The 17,185-nt window shown below is 46.5% G+C and overlaps 1 protein-coding gene across 2 annotated transcripts in view; it reads left to right on the top strand.

Annotated features, from left to right (window-relative positions):
* The window catches only part of RICTOR (RPTOR independent companion of MTOR complex 2), a 1,615,046-nt gene that overhangs the window by 1,409,824 nt on the left and 188,037 nt on the right, over positions 1–17,185 (top strand). Inside the window, exon 35 of one of the 2 annotated variants that reach the window (XM_069627163.1) lies at positions 12,578–12,736. The exons of the other annotated variant lie outside the window; for it this stretch is intronic. Coding sequence (XP_069483264.1) covers positions 12,578–12,736 — 159 coding nt within the window. The remainder of the gene's footprint in view (positions 1–12,577; positions 12,737–17,185) is intronic. 2 annotated transcript variants of the gene reach the window in all.

Below are 17,185 nucleotides of genomic sequence, written 5' to 3'. Positions count from 1 at the left end.
CGTTTAATAGTGGGGTGAACCATTTTGCCATTGCTCTTTTTTTTTTGATGGGGTGAACGGTTTTTCGGGGGGATCTTGTCTATCGTATCTGCGATCCATTTGTGCAGTATCTCTGCTTTGCCGTCTAGGTCAGCTAGCTCCAGTTCTGTAGTTGAGGGTTTCGTTAATTCCAGTTGTTCGAATAGGTTGCTTTTTTTGATGTGTTTCCAGTTTCTTTTGGTGGTGGTTGTGAGTTTCGGGTGTTGGATGGAGGTTTGGGTAGGCAGAGTGATCACGAATGGGATGATGAGGTGGTCGCTCCATAGTATTTGTATCGGAGGTGCCGTGGTGATGAGTTTTTCTTTGGCGAAAATTGCGTCTAGGGTGTGACCTGCTAAGTGCGTTGCTCCTTTGACTAGTTGTCGTAGTTTCATGGTGCTGAGTTGTTCAATTAGTGAGTTTTGGGAGTTGGCATGGCTGTCTTCAAACCAGATGTTGAAGTCCTCCAGGATGATTAGGTGTTCGTGGTTGATGGCTAAATTGGTGATGGCTTCTATGAAGTTATCGACGAATGTTGCATCATATGTTGGTGATCTGTATACCAAGATGAATGTGATGTTGGTTTTTGGGCTCGCTGTTAGGTGTATTACCATGGTTTTGCAGGTGTTCTTTGAATGCTATAGCGATGCCTCCTCCTTTTTTGTTTTTTCTGTTTATTTGTAGGCATTTGAAGTCTGTCGGAAGGCAGCTTTGGAGTGTGATTTTGTAGTTGTCGTCCAGCCATTTTTCTGTGATGGAAGAGGATGTCAATGCCGTTGTCGTCGAGTAGGTTGAAGATCTCTGTTGAGTGTTTTGACATGGATGTTGAGTTTATTAGATTGCAGTGAAGTTTGGAGGTGTTTGGATTGGGTTTTGTCGGGGTCGTCTTCCGTCCGGTGTTGAGGTTTCCTTCTTGGTCGGCCACTTGTTGGGCTGCGGGGTTTGGGGTGTCTGCGTCTTCGAAGAGTTCTTCTAGGTTTTGTCTTGGGTTTGTTGTGTTTTCATCGGGTTCGACTTCAGGGGGTTGTGGTTATTGATTGGAAGTTCCTCTTGCTTTGGTGATGTAGGGTGTTATTGGGTCGCTCGTCTGTATTTTGTTTGTTTTGGTCATCCTTCTACTTGCTTGTGTTAGGTTGATTGATGTTGCTGCTTCTGATGTTGGGTTGGATTGCCGTTGTGGCCAGTTGTCTGCGAGGTATGGAGTTATGTAGAGGGATTTTTCTCTTCTCTGAGTTCCTTCGGTTTGGGTTCCTGCCTGTGGCAGTCCAGTCAATGGTTGTTCTAGGTTGCTGTTCTGGCATGTTTGTTCTTTCGTCTCTTTGTCTTTTCCTCGGAATTGGTAGTTGCGCGGCATTGTAGTATTGAGAATTGTTTAGTCTTTGTTTGGTTACGTCTAGTTGGTCCTGTTTTGGACCAGTTGTCTTGAGGTGTAGTGGCTGGTGAGGGGGTGTCTGCTACTAGTTTGGCTCCGTTTATGGGTGGTATTCCGGCTGTGGTTGGCCGGTCGTTCAGTCACTGTCCTAGGGCGGGAAGGGGGGTGGTAAGGGTTATTAAGCTGGGTGTTATCGGTGGCTCTCTTTTACTGTTCGTCTCCCTAAGCAGCCTATCAATGCAGTTTGGGATCACACAATGCACTTTGGACACTGAGGCCCTGATAAGTTTGCGACACCTGGATGGTGGGATAGAGGCCTAACAATGCAGTCTGGAGATCACACAATGCAACTTGGGCACAGAGGCCCTGCTAAGTTTGAGACACCTGTAGTGGGAGAGGGGCCTAACAGTGCAGTTTGGGATCAAACCTAACGCTATTTGGGCATAGAGGCCCTGCTATCAATGCAGTTTGGGATCAAACCTAATGCAATTTGGGCACAGAGGCCCAGCTATCAATGCAGTTTGGGATCAAACCTAATGCAATTTGGGCACAGAGGCCCAGCGATCAATGCAGTTTGTGATACCTGGATGGTGGGAGAGAGGCCTAACAAAGCTTCCCTGTTACAAGGTACTACCCTTTTCTTCGCGGTAGTGGTAAACCTTGGTATTCCGCCTTGCCCGTGCCCGAGACAAATCCAGGCTTTGGGCTCCTGGTATTAAAATGCATATGTAATTGTTCACTGTCACATACACTTTGCCCGTGCCCGGGCAAGGCGGAATACCAAGGTGTACCACTACCGCGAAGAAAAGGGTAGTACCTTGTAACCGGGAAGCTCTGCGGCTGGTTTCTTCCCTAGCAGTGCAACGACCTTCCGCTTTCCTCCACGTCGAGACCTCCTCTTCCTCTGGACGAAACACTGACTTGCACCCGCTGCCAGGAACAACTGCCCCCGCTGGAACGTTCTTCCCATTTTCAGGTACTGTGTCCCGCCTGGCTTCCCTTGCGACAGATCGTTCGGGGTGACAGTAAATCCTCGACTTTCTAACCTGGGTTAGCCTGGGGCCTGTTAACTAACTTTTCCTGACTTGATCTCAATCTTTTATGAACTATCTACAAAGACTCTTTGGGCATAACCCCACTGTGTGATCCTGGACTCATTTCGCTTGCTCTCTCTAAGAGTGGGCCTGGCATTTGAACTTCCTTGCTCTCCAGTAGACTTTGCCTAACCTGCCTCACTGTGGTTCTTTGAAAAGTATTGAAATGTGTGTGCTCTCATAACTTTGCCTTTTCCCTCCCTTTTTCTATAACTTATTAGAGTGCCATTTTATGTTAAGCACTCACCTCTGTCTGAAAATAAGTGGTGTTTTTCATTAAGACTTGTCTAATAAGTAATCAGGGTTGTATATATATAATAGTGACTGTGTGTTGAAATTACTTACCTCTTTGTGTGCTAGTGTAATTTACAAGTGTGCCTTTAAATAAATAATTATATACTTTTACACCAAAGCTCTGGTCAGTGTTTGCTTGTGCTACTGTATCTCTGTACCTATTGTGTATACTCTATATACTGCCTAACTCATCTTGAGAGAAGTCTGACTGCTCAGCCACAGCTACCGGCTAAATCTGGGTGGTACAGACTGCTACCAATTGGGTTTACTGCCAACCACCTGTAGTCCTAAATCTTTTGCAGTGGTCCCTAAGGGAACTGCACAGGTTTCTGCCTAACACTCATCCGACGAAAGAGGTACGTCGTAGCCTGGGAAGGATGCGTCCATGGAGGAGTGGGAGGACTTCAAAAACCAAATGCTTGACGTTTTTGAAAAGGCCTTGGCTAGTACTGCTTCGGTCTCAACACTACACGTGGATACGTTTCCAACCATGCCCAGTCCATCCAGTACCAAGCACCGTAGGCTGGTTGAACGCCCTCGAGTGAGACCCCTAAGGAGAAACCTCATCCTGCGCCTAAACCGTTGGCAGCCCCCTCGTGCTAAGAAACCCCTCGACCAGTGGAGGCCAAGCAAGATCGAAGTTTTGTAGCAGACACTCAATCCTTGTTCTTCGACTCAATCCAGGCGATTTTTGACGAGGAGGGTGACCCGATACCATTTAGGTTCAAGCCGATTTGGGGGGCGGGGGGATACGGACTTAAATCCACTACCAGATTTTATGGTGGAGCATGCTGGATTATTGCAACTGGCCGAGGTTCGCCACAATGCCAGTGGTTTAGACACCTCTGTATGTGACATTCCATTCCAGCAACCAAACTTGTACGCGTAACCTGAACACCCAATACCATAAGACGGTCGAGAAGGTCGTCGTAGCCTTGGTGCTCGGCGCACTATCAAAGCCTGTGTCGTAGTACAACCTCACCGACATCCTCAACCATGGGCTTCAGTGAGCAGCCTTTGCCGTTCAGCGCTGCCATAGCCGATCCAGACATGGCCTTGTGGCAGCGCCCATGCTCAACACCCGCAATCGACACAGAGCTTGCAGAAAAATATAAGCCGGCAAGAGGTGACCTTCTGTTTTAAACAACCCACCTAAACCCTAAGGTTTAGTGGTGCAGGCCACGACTGTTGCATCCAGCCCCTTGACGTCAAACCTCCCTACCGATAGGGAGTCGAAAAAAGTTAATGCTTTGGTGAAGAAAGTTTTCGCCTCGGGGAGCATGCATGGCTCTTAAAGCGGCAAATGCCTCTTGTGCTTCTGTGAAATTCTCCCATATCCTCTGGAGCACCGTTTCAGAAGCATCTGATCATCTCCCAGAGGGAGAGGTCAAGAATGGCTTCTTACACATAGTGGCCCATGGCAAAGAAATGGCCTGTCAAGCGCTCCCAGCAGGGTTGGACAAGGTAGACTGAATGGGTCATTCAGTTGAAGCTGCTGGGCTTGTCCTTCGATGGTGAAAATCTTTTTTGCCCCAAAGCCGACAAGTTCAAGGCCTCAAAGCTGACTGGTAAATTATGAGTATTAGCAGTGCAGCAGCAGTCTCCAAGGCAGTATTCTGACTCTGGGTCCACAAGACGGGGTTACAGAAGGTATTCTACCTTCCCATGTAGGGCCCAAGCGCCCCAGGCCAAAAAAGGGCAATGCAGGTTCCCACAGCCAGGTAGAAGTAGAGGAGGGTCGAGACAATTGACTACTGCTGTAGCATCGATATCGCCTCAGAAACGTCTCCCTACATTCTTCGCCGGTTGCAGGGAGAGTCTCTGGGTTCTTGGACAAATGGAAAGAAATTACTTCTGATGCCTGGGTCCTGCAGTTAGTCGAGTGAGGTTACTGCCTCTAGCTTTTGAAGAGACTACCGGACAGACCTCCACCACCCTCCCGACAGCCGGATCGGGAGCTGCAGGCCTGTCCTTTGAAGGGAGCAGTAGAGGCAGTTCCAGCCGAGGAACTTAGCCCTAATTGGTACTCCGATACTCCTGGTTCCCAAGAAAGGGGGAGGACTCTGTCCCATTCTGGATCTCAGGGATTTGAACTAATTCCTGAGGAAGGACAAATTCAGGATAGTGACGTTGAGGGAAACTCTCCAGGCAGTGCTACGGTTCGTCATCAGGGACACGCATAACCAATTCTAAGTGCTCCGTTTTGGCTGGACCTCTGCCCCCAGGGTCTTTACCAAGCTGATGGCAGTTCCCGCGGCCCATCTGAGGAGAGCCAGCATCTTTGTTTCCATACTTGGATGATTGTCTGATCCGGGCACGGTCACCGGAACAGGTTTCGAGCCATCGCAAAGACACTTGTTCATTATGGTATGACTTGGGATTCTCCCTGAACTTAAAGAAATCACAGACCTCACCACAGCAAAAGGTCCAGTTCATCGTAGAAGTTTGAACACCTGGGAAGGGAAGGTTTATCCTCCTGAGGAGAGGGTCACCAACGTGGTGAACATGGTTAGTCTGTTCCAGAACTCTGGCCGTCTCCTGGCTTCGACTTTCCTGCGCTTGCTGGGCCTCATGGCATCCTGTACTTTCCTGGGGCTTTAGGCTAGACTCCAGATTATATCCCTTCAGTGGCTTCTCAGGAGCCAGTGATTGTCGGATGCAATCCAGGTGTAGAGGTCTGTGGCGAACAACCTGACTTGGTGGAGCGACAGTACGCACATGTAGACGGTAGCACCTTTCTGGACTCCAAGTGAGGAGGAGCAGGTTGTCGCAGATGCCTCGCTGTAGGGCTCGTGGTCTCATTGTGGCTCCCTCCAAATCAGAGGTCATTGGCCTTGGAAGGAGAAAGTTTACCACATCAATTGCTGGAGCTACGAGGAATGTCAGACTTGTACTGATGGCTTTTGGTCCTTCTCTGCATGGCAAACATGTCCTGCTGTTAACGGACAACACTGTGACAATGCACTACTTCAACAAGCAGGGAGGCATGAGATCGCTGCCCCTGTGCAGTGTGAGGACATGCATCTATGGTTCTGGATGCTAGAGAACAGCATCTCAGCCTCTGCATCTCATCGGGCAGGGGTGGAGAATGGGTTGGCAGATGCTCTGAGCAGGCAGAGCTCAGTCTCCCTCGAGAGGGAGCTATGTCCAGAGGTCCAGAGGTCATTACAGAGTTCTTCACCTAATGGAGCACCCTGGTGTTGGATATATTAGAACGGTGAGCAACACAAAGTGCAAGCAGTTCTGTTTGAGGGAATTTCCCCTGGGGGGGGGGGGTGTATTGTGCGAAGCATTTTTAGTGAAGTGCATTCCTGCCAATACCAGTCATCCCTTGGTTTCTCAGGAGGTTGCAGACATTCAGGGCTCTCATGATTGTAGAGAAAACGCTGCATTGGGGAGGGGGGGGGCTTCTGTACTCCTGCTCTCTATACGGCAGAGGAGAGGCACAGAGGACCCCAGTCAAGATTCTCTATAAGGTAGCTATGGTCGATCAATCAAGGCCTAGCTTCTCAGGAGGTGTTGCGGGCTGGTTCTTAAGTACAGTGTAGTCCCCAAGCACCCACAAAGGAATGTCCACACACTATTAGTATTAGTTAAAACACAGTCTTTATATAAATAAGGTTCAATGTTATATACACTATCACGATAATACACTTTGTGCTCCGACAATTCTAAAATGGTAAATATATACAGTTCTAGGTGGTACGACGATTACTCCGATTCCATTAAAATGCATCAACTGTACTCCGTTGAAGTAGCATACGAATCAACACAGCAAAGCGAGATCAACCATAGACTTAGAAAGAAGCCAAGTTGGTTAGACAATTGGCAGAATACTGAGCCCCTACCACTAGGCACCGTTCCGTATGAGGATCTCGCACACCTGGCCAACCTATAAATGAAGATGCACTAATGCACTACACGCCCAGTCCATATATTTTCTACTAGAGTCTTAGCTTCTTCTATAGTTCTGCAACCCTATGTACCTTGCGTTGTAGAGTTGTTCTTCGGGGAATCGACGGGCCCTTCTTGAGTGCGCTCCCTTTCAAGCGGGAGCCATGGGTCGTCGAACGTCTGTGATAAAGAAAAGGTTAACGTTGTCGGTGAGGCAGCAGCTACGCTCCTTACGGTGCTCATAGACGAGTGATCGAAAAACATCCTGCAACAGGGGAGGCGTGTGGTGCACCTCAACGATGATGATTCGTTGCCGCAAAGAGTTAGTGAAGAACTTTGGCCCAGCAAGGGCGTCGAGTCGTCTGTGTCTGGCGTCGGCGAACAGGACGTGACCACGGCTGGCTTCAGTAGCTTCGTCAGCGTCTGAGGTCTTCGGGTGGCGGGAAAACCACGGGCGGATTCTCTTTGGTCGTCGGCGACCTTGACTTTCTCCGGAAGGTTGAAAGCAGTCGATGATGATGAGCAAGGGAGACCTTGGATAAAATGTTCTTAGGCAAACGGACGCACAGCGGCTCCGGTCGGCGACAGTGGGCGTCTGTCCGTTACTTTTCTTCGTTCTCCTCAGCAGTCCCCTTCTCTGGTCGGCAGGCTTTCGTAGGTCTGTCTACCAGGGAGTGTTGGCAAAGATCAGCTGGTGCACAATGGTCCCTCGTAGCTCGGGGAGAGGTCTCCTTACCAGGTCCTCTCTTGGATCAGTTCTTGAAGACAGAGCAGCTTTCAGATTACATGAAGGGACCAGCAGTTCACCTTCTTCCGGCTCGGCTTCGAGAGTAAGCATCAAGTATCAACTTCAGCTTCTGAACGATTTCTAGCAGTGACAGGCCCCCAGATATACTGTTGATCTCCCATTCATTCTGCTGGGTCACTGTCATGTCCACTGGGCAGGAGCCCATTGCTTCACTCCATGCAGGGTCCCAATGGACCCAGTCTTGGCACCTTTGGCACCAAGCTCATTTCAAAGTGTGCATGGCACACAGAACACCAAAGGCACGTGCAGCAAGGCCAGCGGGGCCCTATTATCACAGGGAAGGCACGTGCAGAAGACCGTAGGAGGAGCAAGGTGAGGCCACATGGCGGGGCCTAAGGGGAGTGGCTGGGGCCAGGCTATATAAGCAGGACCAACCCGCGTACTGGCGCTTCACATTAGTTTGCTGAGTGCAGCGTAACGCTTACCGCCGTTCAGAAGACTCTTACCTGATTCAGCAAGTGCACCTTCAGTCTCTGGAACCTCCAGCACCTACCTGGCTCAACACGTGCATCTCCAGTCTCCGGATACCTCGAGCATCTTACCTGGAATTTGCCACACCATCGGAGGAAACACCGCCATCTGCTTCACACTCTGCAGTCGCTGCGCACGCCTTACCTGAAATCACACCATCGCTGGAAGTACCGCCATCCGCTTCCATTCTGCAGTTGCTGCGCACATCTTACCTGAGACCACACCATCGCTGGAAGTGCTGTTATCTGCTCGACTCCGCCGCAGCTGCCTTCATCTTACCTGTCTTCCGGAATCCTCTGCAGGTACCGCCCAGCATAATTACCTGTTCCAAATTCCACCAACATGGGGCCTTCATCGGGTTCAGCCTCCACGCAGATCTTCATCTCAGGCAGCCAGTAGGAGTCGGACACCGCTCTCTGGCCATCGCCGACCTGCCGCGCCTGCAAAGAGAATAAGAGACACAAGGTGAGTGGTCACATAGACTTTAACCCACTAAAGCGGCACTACTTACGAACTGGGTGCAGCTTCTGAAACTGACCACTTACCAGTGGTAGGGGCATCCGGAGCACTCTTTTTTTTCTCCATCACGCGCTCCTGGGTCATCTTCATCACTACAAGGGAGAGAGAACAATATACTGTTAGGAACAATATTCCTTGGGACAGTATTGTCACAAGGATACGAACAACAATCATAAAAGACTTACCGTCAAGACGGAATGGTCGCAGCCGGTCTGGACCTCCGCAATTGGGACCAGTGACGCATTTAGGACCATCTGCAGCACCCCTGCTGAAGGAAAGCAGGACGGAGAGCTCAGCCTTACGTACAAACAGGTGAGCTTGCATGGGTAAACTTCTACGCACTACATTTTGGCACGAAAGGGCAGAGGGGAACTACGACTCCACCACGCTTTCCTCACTGCCTCTCATCTTATCACAGGAACAAGTCCAGCCTTCCGGATCCAGGAAAGACAGCTGTTGGGGGAGAGAAGCGACCTGAGGGAGCCAACTCCGGGGTGGGCTCCAATCGTGCCCCATCGTCCCCACAGAGACCAGGTGAGCGTAACAGTCACTCTCGGGCAACCAATCATTCAGAGGGGCATTCAGGCAGTCAGCCAATCAGGTGCATGGTGCTTTCAGGCCATTGTTCTCCATCCAGACACTCACAACACAGAATGTGGATTCGGACAAGTACTCTACCATTCAGCACTACACACTGCACTCATACCAGTTTCGGGCATGGCTGTCTCAGTCATTTAGTCAAACACCAGATACTAGACACCCACAACACAGAATGCATATTTGTCACACACTCCATTCACCCAGGACCCACCCCGTAGGCGTACCCACAACATACGGTCGTTGGGAAGGCTCCAACCAGTCTGGTTGGCACTTCCCCACTTCGGGAAACATGGTAACGGGCGATGGAAACCAAGAGGCCACGGGGGCCATCTTGTCTCCATCAGGAATCCACGGATTCCAGTGACGGCCTGGGGCATCCCAAAATGGAGGACGCTCAGGGCACCTGTCACTTCAGCACGGAACTGCCACCAGCCCGTACCCTGCTCTGTGGGCCACACAAAGTGGCCTAAAACATACACTAGGAGTACTCCCACCCATGGGTGCCATAAGGGTGTCCCAGGGGTCTGTTCACCAAACCAAATACATGAAGAGCCGCACCGCCAGGAGTCCCACATGAACTCTTGCGTGGAAAACAAGTCAGAACACCCATAATAAAGCAATAAAGGACAAGGATTCAGAGGCCCTGTCCCTCTGATGCATTTCCAGCATCACTATGATCTCCCCGGACTGGGCAAGGAGGACGTGGTACCCAGATTTCCTGGAACTGGCTGTATGCCCACCTCTCCGGCTTCCTTTGAGGCAGGACCCCTTGTCACAGACGGGAGGCAATGTGCTTCACCGGAGCCCGGACCCTCGCAACCTGCGTGCTTGGCTCTTGAGATGCTGAGGTACGGAGATTGTGATTTCGATGAAGAGGTGCTGTTGGCTACACGCAGTCTGTCCACTCGGCCTCTTTATGCATGCAGATGGAGATGGGAACAGTGAAGCGTTATCTGGTAGCTCTTTCCCTTTTTAAACGGATGTCTGAACAAGGTTCCTTCTTTACCATTCTGGTGGTAGCCCAGTTTTTGATGGGCCTGGTTAATTCTTTCCCTCCTTTGCCTTTTGTGGTCCCTGATTAGTATCTGAACTTGGGTCTCAACTTTCTAATAGCGCCTCTGTTTGCCATAAGAGTTGTCACATTAAAGGCTGCTTTTTTTGGTGGCAATCACGTCCATTAGAAGGGTTAGTGAATTGCAGGCACTCTAGTAAAAAAAAAAGTTGCTGAAGTTTTTTTTAAAGAAAGTCTCCCTGAATGTGCACCCTGAGTTTTTGCTAAAAGTGGTGTCAGAATGTCATCTGGGCCTGAGCATTGACCTACCAGCATTTTACCCTCCATCCAATCCTTAATGGGATTAGGAGAGGCTCCACAGATTGGATCCCAAGATGGTGCTGAGTTTTTACCAGGCTACAACGGAGTCTTTCAGATAAGATGACCACTTTGTTGCATTTTCAAATTCTAGGCTGGGGTGAGCAATTAATAAGCAAACTATCTTACTCCGGGTAGTGCTGTACATTTCTGTATGCTACCGGACAGCACATAAGGAGATTCCAGCAGGGCTTAGGTTCCTTTCTACCAGCGGGGTATCCACCTCCTTGGCTCTTCAGAGGGGAGTGCCGATTAGAGACTTGTCACGCGGCAACATGGTCTACCCTGCACATGTTTGCCACGCATTACATCTTGGACTTGGCACGTGGGGCAGACGCACGCTTTGATAGGGAGGTCATCCAGAGCTTTTTAGTGTGCCTTCCAGCCCTCCTCCGGCATGGCTAATGCTTTGGGAGTCTATCAAGCTGACAAATCTGCGGGAGAATGCAATCCATTCAAGGAGAAATTACTTACCGATAATGTTCTTTCTATGCATTCTTCTACCACACATTCCTCATCACCTACACCGCTTGGAAGTCCATGATCTTAATCACAATCTGCAGTCACTTTTCTGTGTGCAGTGACATGTGGAACAGAGTGCTACATTTTGGGTAGCAGCAGTTGGCTGACGAGACTGACCTACTTGTTCTGGTTGCGTTTCAAAGTTTGAAATATAGAAGAAAAAGGTAAGCAAGCAATGGTTGTTTGCTGCTGTTGTTTGTTTCTATGTCTTTCCACATTACTGCATGTAGGGGGGCATGAGGGGGAACCGAGTTCAGGGGAAGTAGTGCATCATTTCTGTGCGCCGACATCACTTCCGTTGTCGAGGAATCGCGCATCTGTATTTGAGCTGCACTATGCCCCCTGTCGAAAATGGAAAATCTTTCCGAGCAGCTAACGCTGGATAGCCATCTATCAAAATGAGGAAACTGGGGGGAGAAAAATGCATAGAAAGAACATTACTGATAAATAATTTCTGCTTTTAATTGGTTGGTCTTGACCCATTTTCATTGATGCTTGTAAATATGGGGAACACCAATTCTTTGACTTAAACCGGGCTTCTCATTTCAACTTTTGAAGTATTAGATATTTTCATTCATAATTAAAACTATAAATGTTTCCTAACCCATATTCTATCACTCTGTTGTAGATTACACGTTACCCAATGTATCTGTGCTCCATTTATTATCAACCACAGAAGTGTGAAAGTGTTTCTCTGCCTTCTAGGATTTCAAATCTTTAACCTGCATGTTAAAGTGTGATCCCATGTGCGACCGCTTTACATAACTGTTATCCATCAAATAAGATGGATGGGAGGCTGTAGTGTCAGATGCAAAAGATTTTTCCGTTTCTGAAATGGTGACTTAGTATCCGATAAATGGTGTAATCCCTCTTAGGTATATAATACCGCTTCCACCTCTCATAGTCACGCTGACACATTCCTGGTCTCTGTTTTGGGGTGTATTTAAGGGTCCAAGGGTACATCTTCATTGATGACCACTATGTCCTCCAGGGACAAACGTTACATGGGCACTGATGTTCCTTATTTATGTATCTGTACCAAGAATGAAATGGAATACTTTCTGGAATTCCTGTTATGAACCTGGAAATATTTCATAAGACAAATAATCTGATCAGAGTGTGCACTATACCTACAATAAGGAATGCTACCAAAGGTATATAACTTTATTTTATTTTCATTTATTATGAAGAAAATTGACATATTTTAGCACTGTATGCATACATTAACCTCTTGTAGAGTCCATGTCAATATAGATCTAGTAAATGGAGTCCAAAAGATGTTTTTCAAAAGCTGAAATAAAGCCTCTTATAACTTCATTTGCCTTTGTCAGGGAGCCTGTGCTGACAGGAAACAGCACTGGCAGTGGCCACACAAAAGATTGGCAATGGTCCAGCATAATGGTGTGGAGGATTCTTGAACTACCAAAGTATTAGCTTCAGTACATGTTTCAGCAGTAGTTGCTGCCTGTAGATTCTCTGTGTCATTTACAGAGTTTATGTTGGTGCTTGGCCAGTTTGACGAAAGTAGTGTCAGAAAGTACTTTGTAATACCTTAGTATTTATTATTCAGTTGATGAACTGATGTTTTCTTTTTTTTTTTAAATGTTTGCTCTTAGATTTTCCAGATATTCCATATTCTGACTGGTCTGGGCTGAACATCCACAATCACTTAGAAGTGGTTTCTCATTCATCAAACTTTTCTGGAATTTCCGGATGTAGTGATGCTGTTTCCCAGGGCTCAGCAAGTAGCACCAAGAGTACAGAGCTGGTACTAGGTAAATTAACTGGTATTAGTGGTGGTGGTGGACATTCTTAGAGTAGTGCTATCTTAGTTATAATATGTATAATAATGCTATTCTACGCTATGGACAAATAGATTTCCAGTGTGCTCATCGAACTAAGAGATTCTTGCTCCTCTGCCAAAGGATTGTCCCTTCACCTGCAGCTGCTTATTCAAATTGCCCTTGCAATGATGATTAAGGATGATCTTCTATTAAAATATTGTCGCACATTCGACTTGGACACTGAAAGCTTTGTGTGCCACAAGATAAAATGCTATATGGCACCAAAAGTATACAAGCGCACCACTTCACTAACCAATAACAAAGGAATTAATTGTGCCGAGTGCCTCACTCCACCCATTCATATTTTAAGTAGAGTGATTCTAGAACTCCAGATTATCGCCAAAGTATTTTCTGTACAAATGTGTTTTACGGGGATTACTGAACCTAGATTCCTACTTTACTTTCCCTTTTTAATTTCAAGAACACACAACAATTTATCACGGACATGTTTTCATTGTCGGACGCCAAGGTTCTTGATATTTGAATCTGAACCACAATGGCAGCTGCTAATCATTGTGTTGCATGTTTTTTTTTTAGATGGGGAATACAAGAAAATGTATATTTTTTATAGTTTGGGATCTTATAACACCCCATTCTGCCAATATATCTCTGATCCATACTCCAATTTTAAAACTCTGCTTGGCCCTCCTTGGTCACGTTTACTTGTTGATTCCGACTGCAGTGCCTGCTTTAGTGTCTTGAGCCTCTGACTTGTCTGTGGCTTCAAAACTAGTGTAAAGGATATGTAGAACTATAGAAAATAAAGCAGATTTATTTTCCAATACAATGTATTGTAGAAAATGCATTTTCTGAAAATCTCACAAATGTCCCCTATGCTCAGATTTCCAGATCGTTTACAAAGAGATTAGCTCTACTTCCTTGTCAGAGGAATCCACTACCAACATTATCAGGTTATGATGAGCAGTCATTACAAGTGTTGTTGGTATTAGTCTGTGGCCTAACTCCTTCACTACCAATGTTTCAGCTAGTTGTTAGTGGCGGTGGCAGTGACCGTCTCTGCCAGCATTAAATGATATCTGTTTTAATTCCATTTCTGTCTTGAATCTTAGTCGCATCTCCTACTCATTCATATTCTGCAACAGCCCTGCACTCTTAGGTGTTCTGTGTGTACGAGTTCAGATTGTGCCTCCAACAATCATTAAGGCTCACTTTTATCTGGACAATCTAGACACGCAATGAGGTGGACTTCCATATGCACTACTGGACACCCTACTTTAGTGTCAGAAATTATACATCATCTCACTGTGGTCTTTGCTGAGAGGTCAAAGTCTAATGGCCTGCTGAACAGTGGTATACATTATGCTAAGATTGAGATCATTTAACTACAGTTGCACATATCCTCATGCCTCCTGTGATTACCATAGAGAAAGGATCTTTACATCTCATTTCTTTATTTTCTTTTCAAGACGACATGTTTCTAAGAGCCTTGTCTGGTCCCATGGTTCCCTATCCCTTTGGGCTTAGATTTGGTGCCTGGTGACTAGTTTTCAAATTTGCCAGTTCCCTGTTGCTGTGCTTGAGTATTTCTGGTGTTTTTTTCCCTGTTAATTCAGGTGAAGCATGTTCTAGTGTGCACCATCCATATTGCTGAAATTGGCGCTATCTGATCCTCTATAGCACTGATATTCTATTTTGCTGTCGATCTGGAAAGCGTCTACTGTATGGACTTCAGATGTTGTTTGATACATTGGTCCACCAACAGATCTTTGTCAATCAACATCATTTTAAATGGAGAGATTAAGTTTGCTGTATGACCCTGGGCTCTGATCTCCAAGGACGTCTTTTATCTTGTCTGTGGTCAGAGAGATTTTTATAAACCTGTGCTTGCTCTACAATCATTTAGAGGGTTATCCGAATGGGCTAGTGGAACACATTTTCTTATGATGATATTTATTGCACCAATGCAGGCCAGACTGATTTGGTTGGAGATGCTGCTGTTGGCCAAAGAGGTACTTTCATTTAGTTGTTGACTATAAAGGTTTGGATTGTGATTCTACAGCATTTAGCTACTTAAAACCTTCCCATTACAATTTTAATAGCTGTCTTAAGTGCACACTCCCTTGGGTTGCACTACAACCATTGATGTATTCTGCACTGGCATTGAAGAGTATCGACCCACCACCCTTCTCTGATCATATTAATGGCATTCTTTTTCTTATATTGCCATCACAGCCAACATGATTTACCTCGAACATTGTTTTTGGAGCATGTGGATCTGTTTTAGTTTAAAAGGCTAAGCATAGACGCAACATAGGGGTTTGTCTACAGTATTTCACGATTAGTACAAGATTACTACTGAGTGTCAGCACGAACAGATCAGTAATAAGTTTCTTGTATGATATGTATGTAGTAACCACAATGCTGAAAGTCGATGTTATCTTCATACTGCATTTCTTCTGCCATCGGTTTAGCCAGACTGTAGTTTCAGAATAGAATACATCGGAAATAAACTGCTTTGGGATATGGCATTGAGGTGCAGACTGTCTTTGAAGACTATTTTTTAGCAGTGGACTGGGAAAGTTGCATACCATGTATGTAATAATATATAGACAAAAACTGTGCTACAGTCGTTTAAAACAGAACCATGACAGCCAGTTGTGAAGCCTGCCGTTGTTTATTTGTTTGTACATTTAGAGCAGTGCTCAAAGCCCATGGGCATCTAGGCGCTAGTTACAGTGAGCCAGCCCTGATGCTTTAGCAGGGGGTGGAGGGTGGAATGTTAATTGAAGAGCAAGGTTTTGTTCTACTTTCGGAAGGTATTGTAGGATGGTTTGTATCTCAAGTGTGGGGGTAGCTTGTTCCAAAGTGTCGGTGCACAGACTTGGAGGCTGGATCCCACAGATTTTAAACACTTGAAGCTAGGCGCGATAAAGCAATGTTTGTAGGCTGATCTTGTATGTCTTGTTGGGGCATTTTTATTAGCTTATCCGCTTGGTAGCACTGTGTATCATTCGAGAGACATCTGTGGGTGAGGGACACCATTTTGTAGTAGATTCTGTCCTCAACTGGGAGCCAATGGGCTGCTTTCCTAGCATCCGAGATATGGTCCCGTTTTCCTGTGTCTAGTGCTGCTCTTGTTTGTCGTTTGCAGAGGTTCTTTTTAGAGGTGCCACAGAGCAAGGAGTTACAATAGTCAAGTTTCGAGCCGACAAGTGCCCGGACAACTTCCCGTTGGTTACTATTGGTGAGGAAGGGTTTACTGGCATTGATCAGTTTGATAACATATCCTGATGCGCAGGCAATGTGGTTGACCTAAGGGACATGGTTGAAGAAGAATCGAGGTAGACACCAAGGGTCTTGACGGAGGAGGCAGCAGATTTGTGGCCTTCAATGATGAAGGATTTGTACTCTTGGGGCAGTCTATTCAGGCAGGTAGGGGGCCCAATGAGGAGGAGCTACATTTTTTCATTGTTGAGTTAGAGTCTTTGTATGCAATCCAGGATTGGATGGTTTCATAGATTTAGTTGATTCTGAGTGTGTCCTTTGAGTGGGTGCCAGTGAGGGCGATGAGAATTTGGGTGTCATGTATGCGAGACTCCAAGGGCGTTGAGGTTGCTGAACAAAGGCTTAGTGTTTCAGGCTCAAGACATTGAAGACAAGAAAGTAAAGTCATGGATTTCTGTACATCGTGGAGGTAGGTACCCACCAATTGGAAGAATGTAAGGGCAAATGGCACCCTGTTCAGAGTACCTAGAACTAAACCAATTCTGACTTTTTGAAAAGGGAAAGGTAACAAAGAGGCTCATTCCCTGCATGCCACATGTCACCCAAGGTACCCTTTGCACGCCTACTTTAAAGTATGCTTACCCAATTCAGAAGGGTAGGATTGTTAGGCAGAAACCTGTGCAGTTCCCTTAGGGACCACTGCAAAAGATTTAGGACTACAGGTAGTTTGGCAGTACACCCAATTGGTAGCAGTCTGTACCACCCAGATTTACCTGGTAGCTGTGGCTGAGCAGTCAGACTTCTCTCAAGATGAGTTAGGCAGTATATAGAGTATACAAAATTGGTACAGATACACAGTGGCACAAGCAAACACTGACCAGAGCTTTGGTGTAAAAGTATATAATTATTTATTTAAAGACACACTTGTAAATTACACTAGCACAAACAGGTAAATAAATTCAACACAGTCACTATTATATATATATACCACCCTAATTACTTATTAGACAAGTCTTAATGAGAAACACCACTTATTTTAAGACAAAGGTGAGCACTTAACATAAGATGGCACTCTAATAAGTTATGAAAAAGGGAGGGAAAAAGGCAGGGTTATGAAAGCACACAAATGTCAATACTTTTCAAAGAACCACAGTGAGGCAGATTAGGCAAAGTCTACTGGAGAGCAAGGAAGTT

The sequence above is a fragment of the Ambystoma mexicanum genome, chromosome 6p (genome assembly GCF_040938575.1).
Source record: "Ambystoma mexicanum isolate Mex_15411 chromosome 6p, UKY_AmexF1_1, whole genome shotgun sequence".
Lineage (NCBI taxonomy): Eukaryota > Metazoa > Chordata > Amphibia > Caudata > Ambystomatidae > Ambystoma > Ambystoma mexicanum.
Note: the sequence above shows the minus strand (reverse complement) of the source record. Positions and strands in the feature narration are given on the sequence as shown.